Here is a 25,450-nt window from a genome sequence, read left to right on the forward strand (position 1 = left end):
AAAACAACAAAGATAACAAACGAAACGTGACGCTATAATAATGCTCACAGGCAACTATACAAGGACAAGATCCCACAAAGCACAATGGGGAAATGGCTACCTAAATATGATCCCCAGACAACGATAAACAGCTGACTCTGATTGGGAACCATACCAGGCCAACATAGATATACAATTCCCCTAGATAAACCACCCTTAATCACACCTCGACCTAACCAACATAGAGAATAAACAGATCTCTATGGTCAGGGCGTGACACAATAGTGTGATCATCTTGATCAATTGGATGGTAAAAACTGTGATAAAATGCCTTACTTACGTAATACGTAGGCTCATAGGGACCATAGGCAATCAATCAACTCCTCTCCATCGCTCCCTGTTCTGGGCTGTCTTCTCAATCTCGTTCCAACCCAATGCTGGATCTTTTGGTGTCTGAAATAAATTGTCATTGTATCAAATTGATAATTAGTTCATCACCATGCTGGAAATATCATGTATTTGTCAATGCACCTTAGAGATGTTGCACTTGGCATTTACAAATACTCATCAGTCTACGTGTAATTCTTCTTACTGAAATGTACAAATGCTCTATCCAAGCAGACACACACCGGATTCTTCGAATCAACTTATCATAGTCTTTAATCAAGGCTTTGAGTAATATATTCAGGTGTGTTACAGCTTGGTTGGAACAAAAGCCTGGACCCACACACACACACACACACTGGCAGAGTAAGATTGCCCACTCCTGTTTCTGCCAGTCAGAGTGTGGTCTTGGCTACCTGTGGTTTTCCAGTGTGGTCTGAATGTACCTTTGGCCCTTATACAGTACAGCTGCAGGGGCAGCAAGACACACACTTACCTGTCCCTCAGACTCTCACACAGAGAGGGTGTTGTTGTTGTTCCCATTTGACTCTGGTGGACAATAGCATAGTCCCTGGGTGTGGCTGTGGGTGTGTGTTATAAAAACATTATCTGAAGATGGCAATTCCTCACTACAGGAACAATAAGTACTGAGGAGAGAGCCTCATTCTGGTCCATGATCATTTTTTTGCAGTGTGTAAAATAATTAAAAATAATTATTGTAACAAGCAAACAAATTTTGGCAGGTAAAATGTATTGGAACTCACATTTCACAATCTGACATAAGGGTAGGCAACCTTTCATGCTTTACATTAGAAATGTGCTATTTTTCATGGTTTTTCATCCGTTTGGACCCCATTGAGCTTTTTTAGGAGCGAAATTAACGGCTCATTTTGGTGAGCGGAGCCAAACATACCTGGAATGCCCATCACCCATTAACCCAGTCAGCTCTGATAAGTAAACATTTTCGAGTAAACATTTTGTGTGTGTGTGTGTGTGCATGTGTGTTCTGCTACTGAGGGTGACAGCGGCAGAGTGTCCTGGTGTAACTCTGTCATATCCTGACAGACAGCGGTCCCAGCGTCCCTGTTGATTGGATTACGGCTGAGGATACCAACACAGCTTTATCCACTTCACAAACACACACACACAAAATGCACCTCCTGTCCTGCCTTATCAGTTCAACTCAGATCACTGCGTCTCCCCTCCTCTCACCTCGCCTCACCTCAGACGAACTCTCAGCACTCAAGTTTTAAACATACCCCCCACCCCCCTGGCTCCCACTCCAGCACAAAATATAGCTCTTGGAACAAATCTTTAAGACAGTTCCTGGGCAAGAGTTCAGCAAGAAAATATACACTATTCACAGAAGACCTCTCTGCTCCTAGAAGACACGAGTTCGTGGAAGTCACCTCTTCTCTTGTTAAGAAGCGAGAGATTTCCTAACAAAAAACAACATAGTCGCTAATAACTGTACTTGGTCAAAGTTGTATGCCTTATTACTTTGCAATTACAATGTACAAAGTCAACATCCAATGGGTATTACAGAGCAGTTTTAGACAACGAGCCTGTTCTAATACTATAGACATACTTCGCCCTTCCTTTCTTGGATAGTTAGAGAACACACTTAGATAGCCAAGATGCCACGACATCCATTACCCAGTCAGCTCTGATCAGTAAACATTTACAAGTAATCACTTACAAGACCGTGAGGAGGAAAAGACGCCTTCTATTATTTTCAAGAACTAGACTAGAACATTGTCGAGCTGTCTTTTTTTAAATTTTCAGAGCCAAGTATCACTCTTGGTCTGTAGGGAAAAGGGAGGTGTGAACTGAAAGTCTAGCCTGTCACCGGCCGATTTCTATTATTATGACTAGAGTGAACTCTGAGTGAGTTCAAACCAAGTTCATAGAGCACCATCGCAACACTTAACAGCAGATTCATAAACCAAAGAACTGTGCTTCGCCTCTCAGAGACCCCAACCCCATGGACCCCAACCCCATGGACTCTCTGCTTTCCATCTATTGTCCTTTCTCTGTGTGGCCTTCACAATGGCCTCATTCGCGGCGCATTAATAGCAATGTAACCCTCCCTTCAGGACAGAACAAAACATCCCCAAATATCTGTTCCTGGTAAAAAACCTGTCAGGAGTAACTACACCCACTTTAACATACTGAATTGATACCGTAGCTCACCAAAAATGTTTGTTTCTGTTTAACCATGCTGAAAAAAACCCATCATAGACCAGCATAGGCTTTCTCTGTTTTGGACACTAGTTTCTTTTGCTGGTGTCGTCACTGTGTTTTTGCAGGTGACCAGCCTTTACTGTGTTTTGGACACTGGTCACCAGCATACAAACATATGCTCGCCACCAGCAAAACAGGACAATACATTACATACAGCCTTACTTTAAAGGCCTAGTTTTTCGCTAATACGGTGGCCACATCTGGCCTGCAAGCCACATTAAAATAAGAAATCATTTAGAGTGCTTATGTTTGTCCAATTTTATGTACAAGTGTGTATTATACGCATGTGTGAATTGAAAATGTGTTTTTTTGCGCATCCCTTCTCTCCTTGAGGCACCCTCGGAGAGTGAGGTCACGGCCAGGGTCAGCCATTATCAACAGCGACCCAGGAGCAATTAGGGTTAAGTGCCTTGCTCAAGGGCACGTCAACAGATTTTTTTACCTTGTCGGCTCAGGGATTTCAGTTACTGGCCCAACACTCTAACTGCCAGGGTACCTTCCACTGGCTTGCAAAGTTATGTTTAATTCCTATAGGAATCCAGCCAGAGTGGGGATATCCAACAACTGGAACTTTTATTCACCCACATTCTGCATTCAGAATGACTGCCGGGGTCATAGACTTCCTAAACCATCTCAACTGTAACAACCATTTCAGTAACAGGTGTAATAAGTCCAACTAACAGATTGGATTAGTTTATCAAAATGTATGGTATTTATCTTTGTGCATGATAAGATTAATGAATCAATCAATGCACATGCAAAAACAAACAAAACAGACGTTGATACAAACAATTGTAAATCAAACAGCAATAGAGCATGCTGGGAAATATTATGGGTGTAGTTTTGCCAGACCATCTTGACAAGCTAGGTCTAGCATACCAAGCATCACCAGCATACCAGCATGAGCTAGTCACCAGCATCACTAGCTTGAACAGATGGTCGGCCAGCCTAACCAGCTAGACCAGCTTGAAATTTAGGTTGGTCTATACTGGGGGTTTCAGCAGGAAATGCATTTCTTTGTTAAAGGCATAGTTCATTGAAATAGGCTACTGAAGTCTCAGTCTGAATAACCCTTTGAAGCCTATTTCCGAATTTACAGCCTCTTTTATTCAATACGGAGACAAAGGAGACAGAAGCTATGATAAAGGTGTGACTGACTTTAGAGGCTTCAGCAGACATCTTGTGTAATGGTTATCTACATGTAGACTGGACCAAAAGCCAGTCTCGAGGTTGCTGTCCTGTTGTGGCCTCGGACAGGGTGAGAGAGGGACGTTGGCTCGGCTCGAATCCACCCACTCTGTTGAAGCTCATATTAAGTCGATGCTGCCGCTCACTCTCTCTCATTCACTCCACCTCGCTCCCTCTTTCTTTTCATTGTTTTCTTCCGGGTCAATTAAAAGTGTGTTTCATGAAGTGGAGGCTACAAATATAACCCCTCAGCTGAGAGACACACAGGACCTTGCTCCTGCACCAGTAAGGATGGTTATTATTAAAGCAAGAGCACCACAGGTAGCAAATCCTAAACTAGATATGCCCCTTAATTAAGCCACTCATTTACACTCTCCCTCTCCTTATATCTTTCTATTGCTCTACCACTCCACCTCCCACTTCCTCTCCGAGTAGATCCATTCACGCCCCTGTCAGTGTCATAACTGTTCCCCTCTCGAAGACGTGCATGTTGATTAAGGCAGCCCTCCACACCTCTCAGATTCAGAGGGGTTGGGTTAAATGTGGAAGACACATTTCAGTTGAATGTATTCAGTTGTTCAACTGACTAGGCGTACGCCTTTCCCTCACTTGATCTCCTTCTTATTCTTTCCTTTTCCATCCCTCTCTTCCTCCCCCCCTTTCCTTCCTTCTGTGTGCCCATCTCTCACCCTCCCTGCTCCATGCCACACCACTCCAGTCAGTGTGCTGACGACAGAGAGAGCTGCTTTGGTGGTGGATGACTTAGTGAATGGATCGCATGGTCCCATGATGACTGAGGGAACAGACAGGAAGTAAGTCAGGGAAAACAAACACATCGCTCTCTAAGAAGCAGCACAGCTGAAGACAGAGAATTAAACAAGAGGGAGTCATATCACAGCCGTTCCAGACCTTCAGGGCAGTGTGAGTCCGTTTCCTGATTCTCAGTAGCTCCTTCCTTGGTAGCTGGCCCCCTCCATCCCCCTTCCCTATCCCATTCATCCACAGGCTGCTGGAGAGGGGTGCTGAGTCATGGAGATGCGGGGGAGTAACACACACACACACACACCACACACACAGCAATTGCAACGAAAGTAATGCTCATTGTCGAATGCTCTTCCTAAAATACACTGCTCAAAAAAATAAAGGGAACACTAAAATAACACATCCTAGATCTGAATGAATGAAATATTCTTATTAAATACTTTTTTCTTTACATAGTTGAATGTGCTGACAACAAAATCACACAAAAATTATCAATGGAAATCAAATTTATCAACCCATGGAGGTCTGGATTTGGAGTCACACTCAAAATTAAAGTGGAAAACCACACTACAGGCTGATCCAACTTTGATGTAATGTCCTTAAAACAAGTCAAAATGAGGCTCAGTAGTGTGTGTGGCCTCCACATGCCTGTATGACCTCCCTACAACGCCTGGGCATGCTCCTGATGAGGTGGCGGATGGTCTCCTGAGGGATCTCCTCCCAGACCTGGACTAAAGCATCCGCCAACTCCTGGACAGTCTGTGGTTCAACGTGGCGTTGGTGGATGGAGCGAGACATGATGTCCCAGATGTGCTCAATTGGATTCAGGTCTGGGGAACGGGCGGGCTAGTCCATAGCATCAATGCCTTCCTCTTGCAGGAACTGCTGACACACTCCAGCCACATGAGGTCTAGCATTGTCTTGCATTAGGAGGAACCCAGGGCCAACCGCACCAGCATATGGTCTCACAAGGGGTCTGAGGATCTCATGTCGGTGCCTAATGGCAGTCAGGCTACCTCTGGCGAGCACATGGAGGGCTGTGCGCCTCCCCCAAAGAAATGCCACCCCACACCATGACTGACCCACCGCCAAACCGATCATGCTGGAGGATGTTGCAGGCAGCAGAACGTTCTCCACTGCGTCTCCAGACTGTCACATCTGTCACATGTGCCCAGTGTGAACCTGAATCTGTGAAGTGCACAGGGCGCCAGTGGCGAATTTGCCAATCTTGGTGTTCTCTGGCAAATGCCAAATGTCCTGCACAGTGTTGGGCTGTACGCACAACCCCCACCTGTGGACGTCGGGCCCTCATACCACTCTCATGGAGTCTGTTTCTGACCGTTTGAGCAGACACATGCACATTTGTGGCCTGCTGGAGGTCATATTGCAGGGCTCTGGCGGTGCTCCTCCTGCTCCTCCTTGCACAAAGGCGGAGGTAGCGGTCCTGTTGCTGGGTTGTTGCCCTCCTACGACCTCCTCCACGTCTCCTGATGTACTGGCCTGTCTCCTGATGTACTGGCCTGTCTCCTGGTAGCGCCTCCATGCTCTGGACACTAAGCTGACAGACACAGCAAACTTTCTTGCCACAGCTCGCACTGATGGTCCATCCTGGATGAGCTGCACTACCTAGCCACTTGTGTGGGTTGTAGACTCCGTCTCATGCTACCACTAGAGTGAAAGCACCGCCAGCATTCAAAAGTGACCAAAACATCAGCCAGGAAGCATAAGAACTGAGAAGTGGTCTGTGGTCCCCACCTGCAGAACCACTCCTTTATTGGGGGTGTCTTGCTAATTTCCTATAATTTCCACCTGTTGTCTATTCCATTTGCACAACAGCATGTGAAATTTATTGTCAATCAGTGTTGCTTCCTAAGTGGACAGTTTGATTTCACAGAAGTGTGATTGACTTGGAGTTACGTTGTGTTGTTTAAGTGTTCCCTTTATTCTTTTGAGCAGTGTATTATTGAACGCAATCACAATGGAGTCGACGCTTAAAAGTTCCAAGTCATGTTTCCATGGCAATAGGAGCTGACACCATCCCGTCGTGACAAAATGTCTTTATATACAGAGACCTGGGATAGCACCGCAGCCGTAAGATCTAACACAGGAGGTGGAGGGAGGTATACAGGAGGACAGGCACATAACTAGTACATGATCCTTTTTGAAAATCTCTGGTATCCTAAACAAAACGCTACAGCTGTCGGCAAAAACATTCAGCATCTTAAACGACCTCGTCTGAGAGACAGAGATGAAGAAAGATAGAGAGAGCGAGGGAGAAAGAGGGAGGGTACCTACAGGGGGAGAGAGCGAGAGAGGATAGAGGGAGGGTAACCACAGGGGGGAGAGAGAGAGAACCATTAGACAACCAGTTTATTTAGTTATTTTCAACATCTCAGATTCCCCAGAGAACATATGTTTTGGGATAAATGGGAAGCAATGTGTCGATGATAAAGCAAATGATTTGTTCATAATAAACACCTCCAATAAGGGTCAAAACGGGGACACTATTCACTTACGTAAATGAATGATTATGACACAGATGAATAGTTCTCAGAAGTTGACCACCGATTCCTTTTTCCCTGCTAACCTAAAATGATTTGTTCGCCTATGCCTAATGTTGTTCTTACTGGGAGTGATCCACACTGTCTATAGAGGACGGCTCTACGGACATACACGCACGAGTCATCACCTCCACAATACAGAGGCCAGAAAACAAAAATGACTGTGTCAATCACAACCATTATCATCCTGATAATAATCATGGGTTTGAGTGAGCATAATAATTATAGACATGATTCCCTGAGTGGCTGAGTGTGTTGGTCTGTTGGATGGCTGGATGGTGTGGGAGCAGAGCAGGGCTCAGCAGATGTGCTAGACACAGTGTGCGTAGGGGTAGCGTCCCCCACTCCACAGTCAGCCCCGTCTGCTCTCTAAGGGGCTGGGGAACTGCATGACCCTAGAACAACCAATTAAGTCCGGAGCTGGCACCGTGTAGCCAATTGTCTCACTGCACCACTACTGAGAGTGTACAGGGACAACACAGCACAGAAATAGCCTACACTTACCTCATCTATGAGGTTATATTGGTCGATAACAGCTAAGAGGTAGAGCTTTTGCCTCAAGGTTATGAATTGGTGCTCTGAGGTTCACTAGCCCAAAGGCTAAGGAGGCAGACCTGTAGGGATAAGGTCGCCGGTACAAATCCTGGGCTGGGTGACAAACGTCCATTGTTCACTGTGTATCAAATTCACAATAAGTGGTATGCTATGGACAATGGAAGGGAGCCTGTTTGACCACATCATACATAATCTGGTGAACAGAGACCTCTTACCCAATGTGAGTGAACTCTTTAATCTGGACTAATCTCAAAAGTATTTGATTGTACCCAGGTCTGATTCAGTTGTGTAGCCCCCAGACTTTGACTAAGCCCTCCAACAGTCAATAGGTCATCCCATTTACGCAACAGGCTAACTGAAATTAGTCTAGTATGTCAAAACAATAACAAGGCCTTCCCTGTCTGCTCCACTGAATCAGTTTTATGCAACTGGCCCCTTGTCTAGTACACCAAATGGCAGACTAGCAAATCGCTTCAGAATGTCACTGGTTCAGTGAGTTCCCTTTGATCGAAAGCTTAAGTATTTGTTTTCCGGAGCTCAGTATTAAAGTGACCGTTTTAAACCACAAGATGGTAGCAGAGTTACAGTAGGAATCTCTAGTCTAGCAGCTTGATCCTGGGCCCCGTTTCAAAACTAGGAAAATGCTTGCTTGCATCGGAAATTGCAGGTGGTGTAAGAAAGTGAGAATAATTGCCTACATTCCAATATCCTCCTACCAGTATAGAATACAAGCCTAAGCATTTGATTATAAGACACTAGGGGTGTCAAATACTAATAACTGTTGCTGCCATGCTATGTTGTCATTTTAGGTCTCTATGTAGTGTCGTCTCACTTGATGTTTTGTTATTTTAATTTTTTTTAAATACATTTTTAATCCCATCCAGTGCCCGCAAGAGGACTTTTGCCAGGCCATCATTGTATATAAGAATCTGTTCTCAACTGACTATGCCTACCTAAATAAAGGTTAAATGAAATGCCTCATACAACACATCATGACTGCAGGCTAAAATCGTACCCATGGGCTCATTCTAAATGGTAGGCTTGGTAGAGCCAATACAAACAGGTCTGGTGTTTGATTTGTAAATATTCTCTCAGGGTTGATGTGCTGTGGTGTAGAGATGTATTAAAAAGGTCATCTCCAGATTTTGAGTGATGGAGATTTGAGACTGAAACCTTGATAAGTGATCTGTGTCCACGGATACCGAACTAAATAAGAGGGATAGGAGATGCAATCCATCAAGGAGTAGTCTCCCGTGGCCATCCTTTCTGATCTCGTCTCATGGGGTTCCAAGGCTAGTCAAGGAGGAATGAGGCAAATCATGAATGCACTCAATAGCTGTTCTTGGATGAAAATATAAAAAACACATTCTTTATTTACCATATATGTTGATGTACACAGCTGTTTTTTTTATTTATAAAAACGCTCACAAAATGCTAATATGGGATCACTTCACATTTTTTAAATGCTGTAAAACAAATTGTTTAATTACAAAGCGATAAAAAAATATTATAATTCAAATTCTTAACTGCTCTAAATGCAAAATAGTCACATATTGTAGTCTGTGCCACATCCAAACTGTCTGCAGTAGCTAATAACCTTTGTTTCCTGTATGTACACAGGGGCATCTACCATTTAATAATATACAGATCAAATAAAAGTACATTATATGTACAATAGTAGATTAAGCCATTTAGTACAGGATGTCTACCAAAAGGACACTTGCAGTATTATTATTTAAAAAAAAAAAAAAGTGCTTTATGTAAAATATAAAGAGGGCTCCAACGAAACTATAATATTAAAGCCATTTGATATCACCAAAGTGAAGTCCTCGGTTCTCAGGACATTGGAACAGACAGGGTTGGGAACCATTCTACTTTGTCAATTCAGGAAGTCAACTGAAGAGCCAATTCTCTTCTTTGAGAAGCAATGAATTGGAATTTAAGTTTACTTCCTTAATTTATGAAATTGTAAGTGAATTGACCACAACCCTGGAGCCATCCAGTTGTTTGTGCCATCTATAAAGCACTCTAGACTTCCTTTTAGTAATTGTACAGCAAAATAGTTGGGAGTGGAAGGGGATGGCATATATGGGTGAATGTTATTTCTTAAAAAAAGAAACCACAAAACGTGATCATGGCAGTAAATCTACCATTTGCACATTCAATTTGAACAGGCAAATAATAGAATTCGCAGGCAAAGGAATAGACCCTGCAAGCATCCCGAAGCAGTCTCACACACACAAACATACACAGCAGCACCACCTGGATGGTGAGCTTCTCTACAGGGATACAGCCAGAGTTCTTGTCTGTCTGGGGGTGCAAACAATGGTACTGCAACAGACATCAATACTCTTGATAGAATCTCAAATAGCACACTATTTCCTATATAGTGCACTACTTTTGATCAAGGTCTATAGGGCTCTAGGGGAATAAGTTGCCATTTGGGATAGATCCTAAATGGAACGGGGAATTAGAGGTTAATTGGGAAGCATCCTTCTATACACGTTATTCATCGGGCACACAGAGGGACTGACAGAACCGAGCAGACCACACAGCATGACTGACTCATTTTGGATATTTTTATTGTTCATGTTTTAAAAATCAGGAAGTCCTTCCTTCCATGTTAAGTCATTGGGGCTACTCCACTCCTCTCTAGCTTGACCATCATCAGCTTTGTAGATTTAACAATACTCTGGGGCAGTGTGTTTCGACGTGTCTCTCTCTCTCTGGTCTGTTAGGAAGCTAATGATGAATTTAACATGGTTTGGCCTTCAAATAACGTTAGTCTTCTATTTTTTCCCAGTTAAGCCGATGTCCCCCATGTACAATAAAGGCACTATGAAAAGAAAGGCTTGTGTTCAAATTCGACTCGGTTTCTCCAGACAGAATGGTCTTTATGACTGAACTAGCCTACTACTTGCTAACACATAACAGCAACATCAGAAAGAAAGGAGTTTTGGTTATGAAGAGTAGAAAAACCAGCGATGAGTATTCCTCTGTGTGTAGCCCAGTTCAGTTCCTCTTGTCCCACTCTCACACACTAAAACTCAAAATGGGAGTCTGTAAACACTGAACTATAAAATTAGACCTTGGAGTTTTCACATCAATAACATGACAGGAGTTGGATAACATTGATCAATATTAATGAGGACTGAAAGACTGATGGGGATTGTGAAGTACACAGACGGAGTCTGTGTCTTTTGTTTTTACATGGACAGTAAACTCCAATGGATCCAGAAAACCATTGACCATTGTGTGAACAACCCAAACACACTGCAACGTGGGTCAACTTATTGCCTAAAATATCATTCAGATAAAAAAAAAAAAAGTGAAGTTGGCACCAAACTATGTTTGTACAGACCAGCAGATATCCAGTCGAGGACAGAAGAACCCCTTCCTGTCCCTCAGCCTCAACCTTCCTCAGGCCAGCACATTTAAATCCCCACAACTCCATTACAACGTCTGTTGACCAACAGACAGTCCGCCGTCTGTCCCCATTGCTTCTCCTCCTATCCAATCATAGCAGAACAAAGAAAAATGCACACAGAGAGAGAAGGGTAAAGCTCATGGCAAAAGCAGCTGTAATGGGGCTCTGAGGAAGAAGTACGGCGCTTTCCTTTCTATGCTCAAGTAGAGATAGATGGGAAGAAAATAAAAAGTGGTCTTCAACCAAGCTGCTTCTTCCTTCGCCCATTACGTACAGCATGTGCCTATAATACATGTCTATTCGCCAGTCGGATTTCCAAAGCACATGACATCATTAATGAGAGAAAAAGAACAGAAACAAACCAACAAATAAAAACAAGAAAAGAAAACCTGAGAGAAATTACCAGAAGGGGGCACCACTGCACCCTAGAGCGCTTTTACAAGACAGTGAGAGCAGAACAGAGGGATAGGGAGGTGGGGCGAGGGAAACGATGTCATGTTTGGTCATGCCATAACGTCCTGTGCCATTGACATCTGTTGCGCAGGGCTGGAGTGGACTGGGGATCAACTGTCATAGTTGGACTGGGCTAAGTAGAGTTGTGCTGATTTGATTTGAGCTCCAGATTTTTTCAGCCAGGTCATTCTGTTCTCTTCTCTTCTGTGCTGGTCCGTCTGTCGTGTCCTTCCGTCCGTATCGGACTGTCAGTGTGAATCGGACTGTACTGTGTGTGGTCTCTAGTGGCCGTCGTGTGGTGTTACCATGTCCTCGGCCCTCCGGTGTGTCTCCAGGGCATTGACGGTGGAAATGTCTTGAGGCAGCTCAGACTTCCTCCTGACCAGCGGACGCTCCTTACGCTCGTTCCTCTGGAGCTATCAGGGACAGGCAGGAACAGAGAGAGAACAGATAAGCATAGTCCAGTTACACCAAAAGCTCCAAAATAGTAAGAAATTGCCAAGCACTCTCATTTTTGGGTGCATTTTCCAAATAGCATGCACAACTTCACGTTGGCTGTTGGCCTATCCAGCACAGTGCCGAAGCTAGCTAACTAGACCCTCCCCCGATTGGTTATTGGTTGCTGCTAATTTGCATAAACATGGGACTCATAGTCGTCGACCGCTAAGTTGCTGAATGTATCCTCGTCTCCTCCCCCCATTGAAAAACAAATTATGTCCAGCAGTTTATCGTTAGAGATGGTGCCTGGTGTAATCAAAGCATTGGACTGGTCACACACCCATACTGGCTCCTCTGCACCAAGAGACAAAGGAACAGTTACACAGAGTGAGTTCACCCCCTCAAAACAAACGTTCTCTAGTCCTTAATACTCTTCAGTGCCGCCAAAATTCAAATAACAAGTTTCACTAGGTCCATCACGTCTTGACGAGATCTCAACTCAAAGTGACTCATACTGTATCGCTAACTCAGCCCAATCCATCAGTGATCACTAAACCCTCCTAGACATGTAGTAGTCTAGTAGGAAGTGTACACTATGCTGTGCATTGTAGGACAGCGGTTCTCAGCCTTTTCCAGGGACCACCAAATCACTGTCAAAAGCTCTCGAGGACAATCATTCGACGAGTCAAACATGTATATATTTTTTTACATAAAATATCTTGGCAGTCATATTTTGTAAATATTTGCGGTGAATGTAACAAATTAAAGGCTTATTATTATTATAATAAACAAATATGTGATATGTAAAAAAGCTTATAATACTATTAATACTCCAAACATGTTTTTGGGAAAAAAAAACTTTATTATTATTTTTTTATACAATCATTTGTATACCACTTGCAGTACCCCTGCGGACCACAGGTTGAAAACAACTGCTGTAGGGTGTACACTAGAGTACGGTGTTTAATTAATTCATGTAAGCTCTCCACTGCCTTTAAAATGTGAGCCTGCCTATATCTGATCCTGTCAATAAGTGCGGCACTCAGCCCTCTCCCTGAACCTGTTCTTCACCTACAACCTAGACTACATCCCAAATTGCACACTATTCCCCACGTAGTGAACTACTTTTGACCAGGGCCCATGCTACCCTGCTCCTGTTCAAACACACGTCTGTCTCTCCACATATTTAAAAACTGCAACAAGGTGCGAGAGGATCCACAAGATTAGTTCTACTAATGTCACACTGGTGCTACATTTCACACAGTGAAGAGGACACTGCTCTGGACGTTCACGTGAACACACGACAGCATGGAGGTGGTCAGCAGGAAAGGAACACACAGTCCCACACCCAAAGTACCTGTGTGGCCTCTTCCTCTATAGTCTTCTTCAGCATGTTGAAGTCCTCTATCATTGGTCCGTCTGTCTCCATGGGACTACCCAGGCCTGACTGGTCCACGTACACCAGGAACTAAACATGGGAGAGTGAAAGGGGGGAGGATTATAATGAGACACCAGGAAGTAAAACCAGCAAGAGAAAGAGGTGAAGGACTCCCAGAACCAAAGATAATAAATATACCTTTTTAGATAATTTGGTCAAAATATATGATGGCTGTGTGTCCAGTTCTGCTAAGTGGTTGTTGGGCTCTGAGCAATACACAGAGTACAGCCATAGCGTACATCCATTTATCTGTTGCTGCCTGGGCTGTTCTGTCCTGAGATGAGGGACTAGGCGCAGTACTACTGGGTTGAGAGGGGAAGAGACACCGGGGCTGGAGTAACATGCCCGCACAGAGACGAATAGTGACGATGCATGCTCACCTGAGGATTGGACTTGGCCAGATTCTCGATCTTCACCCACGCTTCTTCTCGCTCTTTCCACTTGGCCTTCTCTCTGCGCACACACACGACGACAGGGGAACAGTCATTTCAAAGTCATGGGCAACACGTGGGTGGATGTTGTAAGTTTAAGGCTTCTTACTTGTTCTTCTCTGCTCGGAACTGCTGTGTGCAGTCGTCGAATAGCTTCTGGTTCATCTCCATGAAGAGCTTCAGGGCGTTGTAGATCAGACCGTGGATCGTCCTGTACACACAGACATGCAGAGAGACACGCACACACAAATTCGTATGAACCCAGGAATGCATAACAATAAAACATACGGTTGTTAACTTCCTTATAATAGGGCGGAAAACCAATAGGCAAAAAGAGAGGCAAGCTCCATAGTGGTAGTTAGTTGTTAGCCGAGTGACTCACTTGTTCCAGTGGGTCTTGGAGTTGCGGTAAAGCGAGGGGAACATGATAGGGAGGATTCTGGCGGCATTGTCACTGATCAGACTCATGATGTACTCGTTGTTCCAGTAGTACAGCGCTCTCTCTGCCACCTGACACATGAGGAATCCTTGGTCAGGTAACGTCTTAGCACACATAACCACTAACACACGCACGCAACGCACAACACTTGAGCAAACAACATAACACACCTGGAAGTGTGGGCTGGACACACACTTGGCCAGCTGTCTGAAGAGGGGCTCCATGACCTTGACAAACTCAGAGGGTTCGATGACGTCCAACATCTCCTCCAGCTCGTTGAGGAACATCACCTCCTTTGGACTGTGGGTCTTTGGCCAGTACTTCAACAGAGCCATCACTGTCTGTAGGTGAGAAGAGTAGAGCCATACTTTAACACTGCACTAACTAGTCACACACAGAGCTGTTGGTCTTTGGCCAGTACTTTAACAGAGCCATCACTGCCTATGGAGATGATTTACACATGATAACTGAACCAGCATTGGAGCAATGTACTAATCTCAAACAGTGTACTGGGACTGGTGATTCTTGCCCAGCGAACTGGAAGAGGTCTTACCGGTTCCGTGAGGGTGCTGTCCTTCTCTAGAAACTGCACCACACAGTACGCCAGCTAGAAAGAGACAGACACAAAAGAGCATATTAACTACAACTATCATGTTAACAACGCTGACTAGAACTGGAATGAACATGTATTCCAACCTATAACACCGTAGGCCTATATCAAAAGGTTTTGTTCTAAAGTAGGCCTAAGGCTTCTTTAACAGTAATGGCTCTAGATGCTATACCTGCGGGTGATAGACACTAAGGGACTTGACTTTGTGTAAAGGCAGCAACACCTTCAACAGGAATATCTTGTGCTCCTCTTTCAATGGTAAGGCAAACCCATTGATTATGCTGCAAACAGAAAGACAAAAGGGTTGTGATCAGCTAATCTAATACGGGGAGATTGGCAAAACAACGTAGGCACAAAAACTATTTGAAATAATTACAAATTGACATACCTTCCTAATATTTCCAATAACTCTGCTATTCCATTATGATGTTCCGTTTCATAAATGAAGCTGCAAAGAAATGACAGTTCTATCAATTAAAATTACCAAAGACCCAAGCGAAACAGACTAGTGAAATTAATGATCATTTAAAAACATTGCCAACATATAACTAATCTCACAGTGCTGTATTAGGGCTATTTACTCACCTATAAAATATGTTATTTATCTGTTTCCTGATGTACGCTCTCAGGCCCAGGAACTTGCCATAGATGCGATGCAGAGTGGTCTTTAGAAAGTCCCTTTCCCTGGGGTCTTCACTGTCAAACAGGTCCAATAGCTGTGGCGACAACACAGTGACCTTACAACACCTGTTCACAACACACACAGACAACATCACATCCCATGTTGCTTTACTTCCAGTGAGAAAGGACCCGTGCTTACCTGCATTACAAATTTCTGGTCGATATACTTCTTGGCTACATTTGGTTGAAAGTCTGGAGACTCTAGAAACCGGAGGAAGAACTCGTAGACGAGCTGGAGAAAGAGGAGCAGAGGTGTACACATCACTGGTGTGAAACAGTGTGTGTTTATTCACGTGCGTGTGTGTGTGTGTGTGTGTGTACCTGTAGGTGTGGCCACGCTGCCTCTAGCGTGGGCTCATCCTCCTCCGGGTCAAACTCCGCCCCTGTGGGGTTGGACGATGGAGGCAACGTCCTGAACATGTTCACTGCAAACTGAAGGACAGAGACAGACAAGTCACTACACAAAACGCCACACATTAGAGCTATTGAAAAAAATTATCATGAGAGGGGTCAAAGATTAGCGCCGGCACACAAACGTGAAAACGGACATTTTGATTAATGTGTATCAAACTAAATAGAAGATAACGGTACAGACTTTCATCGGACCTCTTCACCCATCAGCCTGTTCATTTATGTGCTCATTTTTAGATTTCAAAACATTTTCTGTCAACGCAGCCAAAAGATGAAGCACAAACCACTACTGCTGCAGACTAGACAGAGGAGGAAGAAATGACACGACCGTCAAGATGACATTTACCTGGCCTCTCGCTCTCCAGCTCGTCAAAAAAAAACAAGTAGCCTAGATAGTTGCTTTCTTTTCACCAGTCTCTCAATCTCCCATAACGAATAAGCAGCAGACATCCCTCATCACTCCGTCTGTCAGAGTAGACGCAGGCTTCTCTTTATCTCACAGCCTTTTCCCACCCCTCAGAGAACACTATATCCCGCCACACCCCTTGCAGGCCTGAGCTTAGCGTGCACTCACTTGTCAATGTTTACGTTCTGAGAACCCATTTTATTTTCCGAGTGTGTCACTGTCAGTCTAATGGACCACCAAGGCACATGAACAGGGAGTGCTTTACCAATCTGAAGCGGATACGTCTAACAATAGCGCACTTATCAAAGAGCTGTCCATTGTGGCCTATTATAACCATAAAGAACACCTTTTACAGTGCACTTCGTCCATCTCTCTCCATACTTTGATGTTAAAAGCAGTGAACACTTCAAAGTGAAGGGGCAAGAAGGGGAGAACTAAAGTAAACCAAGAACATTGTTATGCCGATTTGGCAGCAGCCTTGCATTTTCTGCTGCACTGATCAAATAGAGACAGGATCAGGAAAATTTGCACCTCGATCATCCTCGGTTTCCTGCGTAGCATTGAGGCCTGCTTTGATAAACATCAAAGGCTTTAATTCAGACCTGGCTGGCTGACAGGCACACAGGCAGCACTTAACATCTGCAGCCATGTCCACACTGGACTCATTTACATTTAGACTACCCCACAGACTCAGTATTTCATTCACTCAGCTACAGGTAGTAGGCGGCCTGGCCTGCTAACCAGGGCTGAACTGAAGGGACAACGAGGAAGCTATATCTGTTAGAGGTAGGTGAACCCATGATGACAAACACCAATTAACACCAAACAGATTCAGGCCACAGTAGTAGCCCTTGGCTGATAACAGCTAGCAAGTTAATACTGGTAGATAAGAGGCCTAGAGCTAACCGATAAGATTTAAGTCCAGTGAGTGTAAAGGCTTCAGTATGCTTCAATTCAGCTGGCGGCTAGCCGAAGTTGGCTAGGCAAACCGAACGAGTGTGCTCACATACTCCCTTAAAAAGACCTTGGCTTGAGAAACTAGAAAAAAAGCAGCAAGTACTGTTTGTCCTTTCTGAGAGACCGAAGCCAGTGTACACTTCATTAAAATAGTCATTATTAATCTATGACAACTCAAGAAATCTGTCAATCATTGACGTTTTTGCCATTTAGATCTTAAAATCACACATTTTTACATCTGACTAATGTTACATGGTGCAGTATTTCTCAATGAAAAAATGTGCATGAGAACGAGGTCGTCTCTCGTTGAATGACAAAGACTGAAGAATCCCTACTGTTGACCAATCACCGACGAAAGGGAGTAGGATGTCAGCACCAAACTTCACCGAAGTCCAAAACGTCACCATAATATATGAACGCACTCTTCTGAACTGTTTGGGCTGGGAAGCATGCAGATGCCTTAAAGCAATTGTATTTTGTCATACCCTGGGTTCACATAGTTCATCTGATAGGCACGTCCCATTCCCTACGCCTCAGGAACCAAAATACAAGATCTAAATAGAACTGAAATAACCTGCAACAGGCAACCTCAACCATTTATTTTTATAATAGCTTCTGACAGTTGAATTGATTGAAATGGTTTATAGCTTTTGTGATTGAGGTTATGACGTCAATAAAGCCAGAGACAGAACCATGAACAAAATATTTGTTTGTATGAGGGGCTTATTAGGTCTACCTACACCTGACCCAGGACAAGACCTCTAGGGGAACACTGGGTTGTCTCTGGTGGCCATTAATAGCAAGTTTATGAGGACAGAATCAATGTCGTTGTGACTAGTCCTATGTTCACCACACAATCAGCATGGAAGGGAAACGGCAAGATAGGCATTTGTAAGTGCATGAGACAAGGCCTTGTCCACTGTGTGTCTACTGACCACGTGCACCACCTCTGGGTAGATGGGCTCTGTGATGACGTTCCTGTTGTGGGTGATGTACTCCACCATCTCGCTGAGCGCAGCCCGCTTCACCTCCTTCCATTTCAGGTCACTCAGAGGATCCGACAAAAAGTCAAAGAGGACACAGCACTGACGCAGCTTCTGGACAAACAGCTTTTCCTGCTCCGCCGCAGGGACATCTAGGAGGGGGAGAGAGAGTCAGATTCATACGTTGTCGCCTCACGAGGGAAATTCCTTTTCACTGCTTGACAAAATACGCAGAACAAACAAATTTGCAGCACAGGCTATAGGCAAAATAATGAAATGGAGGCTGGGGTTCCAACTTTTCCTGGACCCTTCTTCCCAATATAGTGATTTCATGTTTTTTCAGGAGGCAAGCTAAAAGCAGCATATCAAACACAAAGACAGACAGGTAGTCGAAGCAGCAATGTTATTTTTTCATTGCAAACATGGTCAAAGCAGGGGGGCAGACAAGCAGTCAAAGTAAGTGTTATTTTCCAGCAATTAAGGTTACGATATGGCAGCATAACTGTACATCTTTTAATTGCTTTGAGGATCAGCAGAAGTGATTCCTGGAACCCAAAGAATTGCTGGTGTGTAAACAGTCTAGTTGTTTTCAAGGTCAAACTGTGCAATTGACCATATTATTCACAGGTGGGATCGTCCTTACGACCGGGAAGGAATCTATTTTTCAAAATTAAAAAGTTAAGATTTCCCAAAGAATGGCAGCGGGATGCAGTGCCTGCACGGATAGTAACGTTAGCCGCAGGAGGTGGCGGCGCCAGGATGACGTGTAGCAAGCACACGGTAAGTTTTTCTAAATGTTTTATTATTATTATTTAAAACATACTTGCAGTGAAAGCGCTCAACAACTACACCACATTAGTCATCTAACAGACTCACATCAGAGCGACACACAGAAGCAACCAGGGTCAACGCCCTGCTCAAGGGCACGTAGACAGATCTCCCACAAGGTCAAAAACAAGGACCCGAACCATCAGCCACCGGCCAAAGCTCCCAACCGCCAGGCAAATATCCTCCCCACAGTTCCCAAGAGCTGCCTCCTTTTTCTTGTAAATAAATACAAATAAATAATTCCCCCATCAATCTAAAAAATACCCCACAATGACAAAGCAAAAAATGGTTTAGAAATTTTTGCAATTTAAATAAACTGAAATATCACATTTGCATAAGTATTCAGCCCCTTTACTCAGTACTTGTTGAAGCACTTTGGGCAGCGATTAGTCTGGCGTATTCTTGGGTATGACGCTACAAGCTTGGCACACCTGTAATTGGGGACTTCCTCCCATTCTTCTCTGCAGATCCTCAGATTAGATAGGGAGTGTTGCTGCACAGCTATTTCCAGGTCTCTCCAGAGATGTTTGATCGGGTTCAAGTCCGGGCTCTGGCTGGGCCACTGAAGAACATTCAGAGACTTGTCCCGAAGCCACTTCTGTGTGGTCTTGGATGGGTGCTTAGAATCATTGTCCTGTTGGAAGGTGAACCTTGGCCCCAGTCTAAGGTCCTGAGCGCTCTGGAGCAGGTTTATCAAGGATCTCTCCCTATTTGCTCCGCTCATCTTTCCCTTGATTCTGACTAGTCTCCCAGTCCCTGCCCTGAAAAACATTCCCACTGTGTTCTTGGGGACCTTCAATGCTGCAGAAATGTCCCGGTACCCTTCCCCAGATCCGTCTCGACACAATCCTGTCTCAGTGCTCTACGGACAATTCCTTTGATCTCACGGCTTGGTTTTTGCTCTGACATCCACTGTGGGGACCTTATGTAGACAGGTGTGCCTTCCCAAATTATATGTCCAATAAATTGAATTGACCACAGGTGGACGCCAAGTTGTAGAAACATCAAGGATGATCAATGGAAACAGGAAGCACCCGAGCTCAATTTCTAGGGTCTAAATACTTACGTAAATAAAGGTGTTTATTATTTGTAATACATTTGCTAAACATTACAAAAACCTGTTTTCGCTTTGTCATTATGGGGTAGTGTGTGTAGATAGATGAGGAAATCGCTTTATTTAATTAACTTCAGAAGAATAAGACAAACCTAACAAAATGTGGAAAAATTCAAGTGGCCGAACACTGTAGGTGGTGGTCTTTGCATGATATGAAAGTGTTCATTCTTTGACTTCAGTATAGTGAATTTTATGGTAATTTAACTGATGGGATTAGTATTGACCTTGTGGGCATGTGCAATGCATGTGGCTTGTCATTTCTATACTGAAACAGGACTAATAAACTCATACATTTCTCAACTAAATGTAAACAGTTCTCCATTTTAAAATGATATTAGACATAGTAAAAGCACTCACATCTAAGGTAAAGTGTGTAGGAATCATTTGATGGTAACTTAATTAAAAAAAGAAAAAGGCTGATATTGGAAAGATGAGTGTGTGGGTTTTTCGTTTTATGAGGCTAACTGTGTGGAAGAATAACCGATTTGACTTCGCCAGCTACTGTACATGCAGTCATGAAATGTATTTGTGCAAGCCCTACCCTAGCTACAGATGTTAAATCCAGATAATGTGATTTAACCCCAAAATGTTGGTATCCATTATACTGGGAGTTACAGGTTTGCCTACACAAAACGTCAGATGTTTCAACTAACCTGGTATTGGCGATATTATCTTTGTTCTCAATTCACGGAAACAGGAGTCTCAATGTCCATGTCCAGTTGCAGGGGGCCCATTTTAACTTAGAAAATGCTCGGTTACTAAAATAAATACATATTTGTCCCATGAAGTAATCAAACAACGTGTACGCCACCATCTTGTCTATTTCAAATATTCTCTCATTGTAAGAGCTAGGCGAGTGTCATGAAATGTGGCACTTTAGGGTGGACCCACCGGTCTCAATCAATGAGACCGCGTATACATTGTTGGATTACTCCATGGAGCAAAAACAAATTTAATTACTGGGGCATTTTCTAATTTAAAAACGGAACCCCTGCAACTGGACACTGACATTGAGAATCCCGTTTTGGTTAAATCACATTATTTGGTGTGAAATCTGTAGCTAGCCTTACCCTCGTAATGAAAGTAGGCCTTAAGGGGTGACACACAGGAGACATTATTAGCAAATACCACAATCGTGAGGGTGTGTAGAGAGGAATATTTTAAGGTTAATTTGATTTAATTGCAAAATACAAAAAATAAATAAATAAATAAATAAATAAAAAAAATCGCCAAATGCTGCTTGAAATATAGTTAATATTATGTACCATCCTTGTGTGCAGTTCAAAATTAACACCACAAGGTGTCAGTGCTAGCATCTGTATAGTCTAGCTTTACTGTAAACAAACCACTGTCTAGGTCTCGTAAGGTGGTCGATAATACATGACTAGAGCAAGCTAGCGGTTCATTATCCCAGAGAGGTTATGAGGGACGGTAGCGTCCCACCTCGCCAACAGCTAGTGAAAGTGCAGGGCGCCAAATTCAAAACAACAAAAATCTCAATTAAAATTCCTCAAGCATCCAAGTATTTTACACCATTTTAAAAGATAAAATTCTCGTTATTCCAGCCACAGTGTGATTTCAAAAAGGCTTTACAGCGAAAGCTCCACAAACGATTATGTTAGGTCACCACCAAGTCACAGAAAAACCCAGTCATTTTTCCAGCCGAAGAGAGGAGTCACAAAAAGCACAAAGAGATAAAATGAATCACTAACCTTTGATGATCATCAGATGACACGCATAAGACTTCATGTATGTTTTGTTCGCTAAAGTGCATATTTATACCAAAAATCTCCTTTTACATTGGCGCGTTAGGTTCAGTAGTTCTAAAACATGCGGTGATTGTGCAGAGAGCCACATCAATTTACAGAAATACTTTACATGGAATTCGAGATATACTTCTCCTTAATGCAACCGCTGTTGCAACCGCTCAAAAACACGTTACGGAAAAAGCAACAAAAACAAAAAGATAAAGCAGCCAAAAAGATATCCGCCATTTTGTGTAGTCAACATTAGTCAGAAATAGCATTATAAATATTCACTTACCTTTGATGATCTTCATTAGAATGCACTCCCAGGAATCGCAGTTCCGCAATAAATTTTGTTTTGTTCGATAATATCCATCATTTATGTCCGAATAGCTTCTTTTGTTAGGGCGTTTGGTAAACAAATCCAAACACGCGTTCAGGTCCAGCCGAACGTTGGACAAAAAGTTATTACATGTCACAGAAACTTGTCAAACTAAGTATAGAATCAATCTTTAGGCTGTTTTTAAATCATACATTTTCAATAATCTTTTAATCATAAATCTTCAATCATCTTCCAACCGGAGAATTCCATTGTCTGTAGAAAAGCAATGGAACGAGAGCTACCGCTCATGTGAATGCGCGCCACTGAGATCGAGGCTGCTGCCAGACACCTGGCTCAATCCCCTCTCATTCGCCCCCACTTCACTGTAGAAGCCTCAAACAAAGTTCTAAAGACTGTTGACATCTAATGGAAGCCTTAGGAAGTGCAATATGACCCCATTTACACTGTATATTGGAATGGCAAAGAGTTGAAAAACTACAAATCTCAGATTTCCCACTTCCTGGTGTGATTTTTCTCAGGTTTTCGCCTGCCATATGAGTTCTGTTATACCTCACAGACATCATTCAAACAGTTTTAGAAACTTCCGAGTGTTTTCTATCCAATACTAATAATAATATGCATATATTAGCATCAGGGACAGAGTAGCAGGCAGTTTACTCTGGGCACCTTATTCAGCCAAGCTACTCAATACTTCCCCCTGTCACCAAGAAGTTAAAACTACAGTACGTTTTTATTTTAACACTATGAAGGCCAAAGGGCTCATTTTGACCCAATATTAATTTAACATTTAAAATGTATTTATGTCCCCACCATCCTTGACTTTTCACTAAGTCTATTTAACACACGCATGTTAGAATTTCAAGCAGTTAAGAGGACATGTCAATCGAAACATCACATGCAGGTAAAACGGTTACATTTATATATAGTATCAGAAAGAGCATATTCTGAGATTTCCAAAACACTTACCATTGCCAAGTAACTCAACATGTTCCATGCGCTCCACAAGTGAGCACACGGCAACAAACAGCGTACAGTAACAAACTGATGAAAATGGTAGTTTAGATTGATTTTTTCCTTATGTTACCCAAGACCTTCATAAACACAAGCAAAATATTATTCTCCCCGTAGCATACATGAAATGTATTTATTACTATTAGAATGTTGAGTAAAAGTGACTACTCATTGGCCTCAACGGGGGTACAAAGAGACCAGACTTTTGTTGATAGCGAGCAGCAGTAAATACCCCACTAACTTTTGATGTAAACAATGTGGCCGTCGCACTAGCTCTGTGGTGTTATTTGCTGTGCTAATCACATAAAAACCACCATCGCAACACATCACACCCAAGTATCATGATAATATCGTTTCGTGAGGTCCCTGGCATTTCCCAGCCCTAAAGTACAACACTAGTGCTTAAAACAGATTGCTTTGTGGCAAAACAATATGTAGACTAAGGATATTATGCTACTGCAATATCCTTAGTTACAACAGAGAAGGTTGTAGCCTAAATCCCCCTACAAAACATATTTATTTTTGGATTGTCAATTCAAATAGCCACTGGGTTTTTATTTCTGTTCAGAAATTTGAGGCAGAAACATAGGCTACATCATGTTGATCAAATTGGTTGAAGGTTCAGAAGACAGTGAGTAAAGAGAGAAACGTGAAGGGGGAGGTTGAGCAGCAGATACATAAGAAATGTGATGAGGGGGAGGGTGGGCAGCAGCTTCCTAAAAAAGTGTAAAATAACATGCACAGAATGGGAATGAGCAAATTATTGATACTCTAATAGTAGGCAGTCTCAGACCCTGAGGCACTCCTGACAACAGTGCTTGCTGAATGAATACAAAATGTAAAACACTTTCAAACATGCTCCAGGAGAACAGAGCGTGACAGCCACCACAGAACCATTAACTCACAAATAGCCACTCGTTATGTCTCATTTTGCAGGATGAACGCTCACCTCATGTAGATAGCTAGCTATTGCACATTCATCATTGCCGAGCAGCAGCCTTCTGTGCACGTGATGACCGACCACAAAAACAGCCGGACAGAAATCAAGGTTTAGAACAAAGCAGCCTCGTACACTACACAGCCATGCCAATCTGCAGAGGACACAGATGCATTCTGGTAAACCACTCAGAATGTTGCTTTTATCCTGTTCAAGTAGACAAATGTTTCTTTATGAAACGTCTGCCGTTCATTTTTTTCCAACTTGTCAGCGTAGGTTAGTGCTTTACTGACCCACCTGTATCTGACTACTTCCATCTATGCATCACCATCACCACTGAGACAGGCAAGAGACCAGGAGCACTGCTCTAGGATGAGTTGTACCTTTTAGATCACAAATGTATGGACAGTGGGCCCCGATGATAGATCAGCACTTGATACATATGGCCGCAGATGACAATTCTAATCCCACAGATAGCAATACCCAGGGAAGTTGTTGTTTTTGGCTAAACTACACTCGCATGATGGGTAGCCTAACCATGCCTGGCTAGCTTAGACTTGAAGATGCAGTTATCCAAAATGGAACCCTGTTCTGACACACAAGTTAATGGAGATCAAGGCATCTACACTACCTATGTATTTGGACAGTGACACTAATATTTAAATATGGCTCTAAACTCCTGAATTTTCAGACATCAGTGCTTTACTGTTTAGAAACAAAAGCACTTTATACATCTAGTCCCCCATTTGAAAATGTATGAAAGTATTTATTAAAGAAGTAAAAAGTGTATTATTTGGTCCCATATTCCTTACACACAATGACTATCAAGCTTGTGACTCTACAAACTTGTTTGGTACATTTAAAGCTTGTTTTGGTTGCGTTTCAGATTATGTTTTGTCCAATAGGAAGTGAACGATAAATAATGGTGTCATTTTAGTCATTTTTATTGTATGTAAGCATGAATGTGTTTCCTACCATGAATACGGATAACAATGACAATTGTGAATGGTGATGAGTGAGAAAGTTAGAGGGACCCTGGCGGCAGGTAGCCTAGCAGTGAAGAGCATTGGGCCAGTAACCTAAAGGTCAGTACTTATTGCGCAAAACATGCCCCAAAACAGAATT

The 25,450-nt window shown here is 43.1% G+C and overlaps 1 protein-coding gene across 4 annotated transcripts in view; it reads right to left on the reverse strand.

The window, feature by feature from the left end:
* Window positions 1-9,055: 9,055 nt before the first annotated feature.
* LOC115107967 (serine/threonine-protein phosphatase 2A 56 kDa regulatory subunit gamma isoform-like) overlaps window positions 9,056-25,450 on the reverse strand; it is a 40,354-nt gene continuing 23,959 nt past the window's right edge. For 3 of the 4 annotated variants that reach the window (XM_029631796.2, XM_065008889.1, XM_029631798.2), the window contains 13 exons: window positions 18,300-18,499; window positions 15,912-16,022; window positions 15,730-15,822; window positions 15,495-15,625; window positions 15,298-15,357; window positions 15,082-15,190; window positions 14,853-14,906; window positions 14,470-14,640; window positions 14,243-14,370; window positions 13,970-14,071; window positions 13,810-13,882; window positions 13,349-13,459; window positions 9,056-11,969 (listed from right to left, as the gene is read on the reverse strand). In XM_029631796.2, coding sequence (XP_029487656.2) covers window positions 11,835-11,969; window positions 13,349-13,459; window positions 13,810-13,882; window positions 13,970-14,071; window positions 14,243-14,370; window positions 14,470-14,640; window positions 14,853-14,906; window positions 15,082-15,190; window positions 15,298-15,357; window positions 15,495-15,625; window positions 15,730-15,822; window positions 15,912-16,022; window positions 18,300-18,499 — 1,478 coding nt within the window. In that variant the 3' untranslated portion in view covers window positions 9,056-11,834. Of the gene's footprint in view, window positions 11,970-13,348; window positions 13,460-13,809; window positions 13,883-13,969; window positions 14,072-14,242; window positions 14,641-14,852; window positions 14,907-15,081; window positions 15,191-15,297; window positions 15,358-15,494; window positions 15,626-15,729; window positions 15,823-15,911; window positions 16,023-18,299; window positions 18,500-25,450 lie in introns of all 4 variants that reach the window. The other variant, XM_029631797.1, reaches the window with a different exon arrangement.

This window comes from Oncorhynchus nerka, linkage group LG24 (assembly GCF_034236695.1).
Source record: "Oncorhynchus nerka isolate Pitt River linkage group LG24, Oner_Uvic_2.0, whole genome shotgun sequence".
Lineage (NCBI taxonomy): Eukaryota > Metazoa > Chordata > Actinopteri > Salmoniformes > Salmonidae > Oncorhynchus > Oncorhynchus nerka.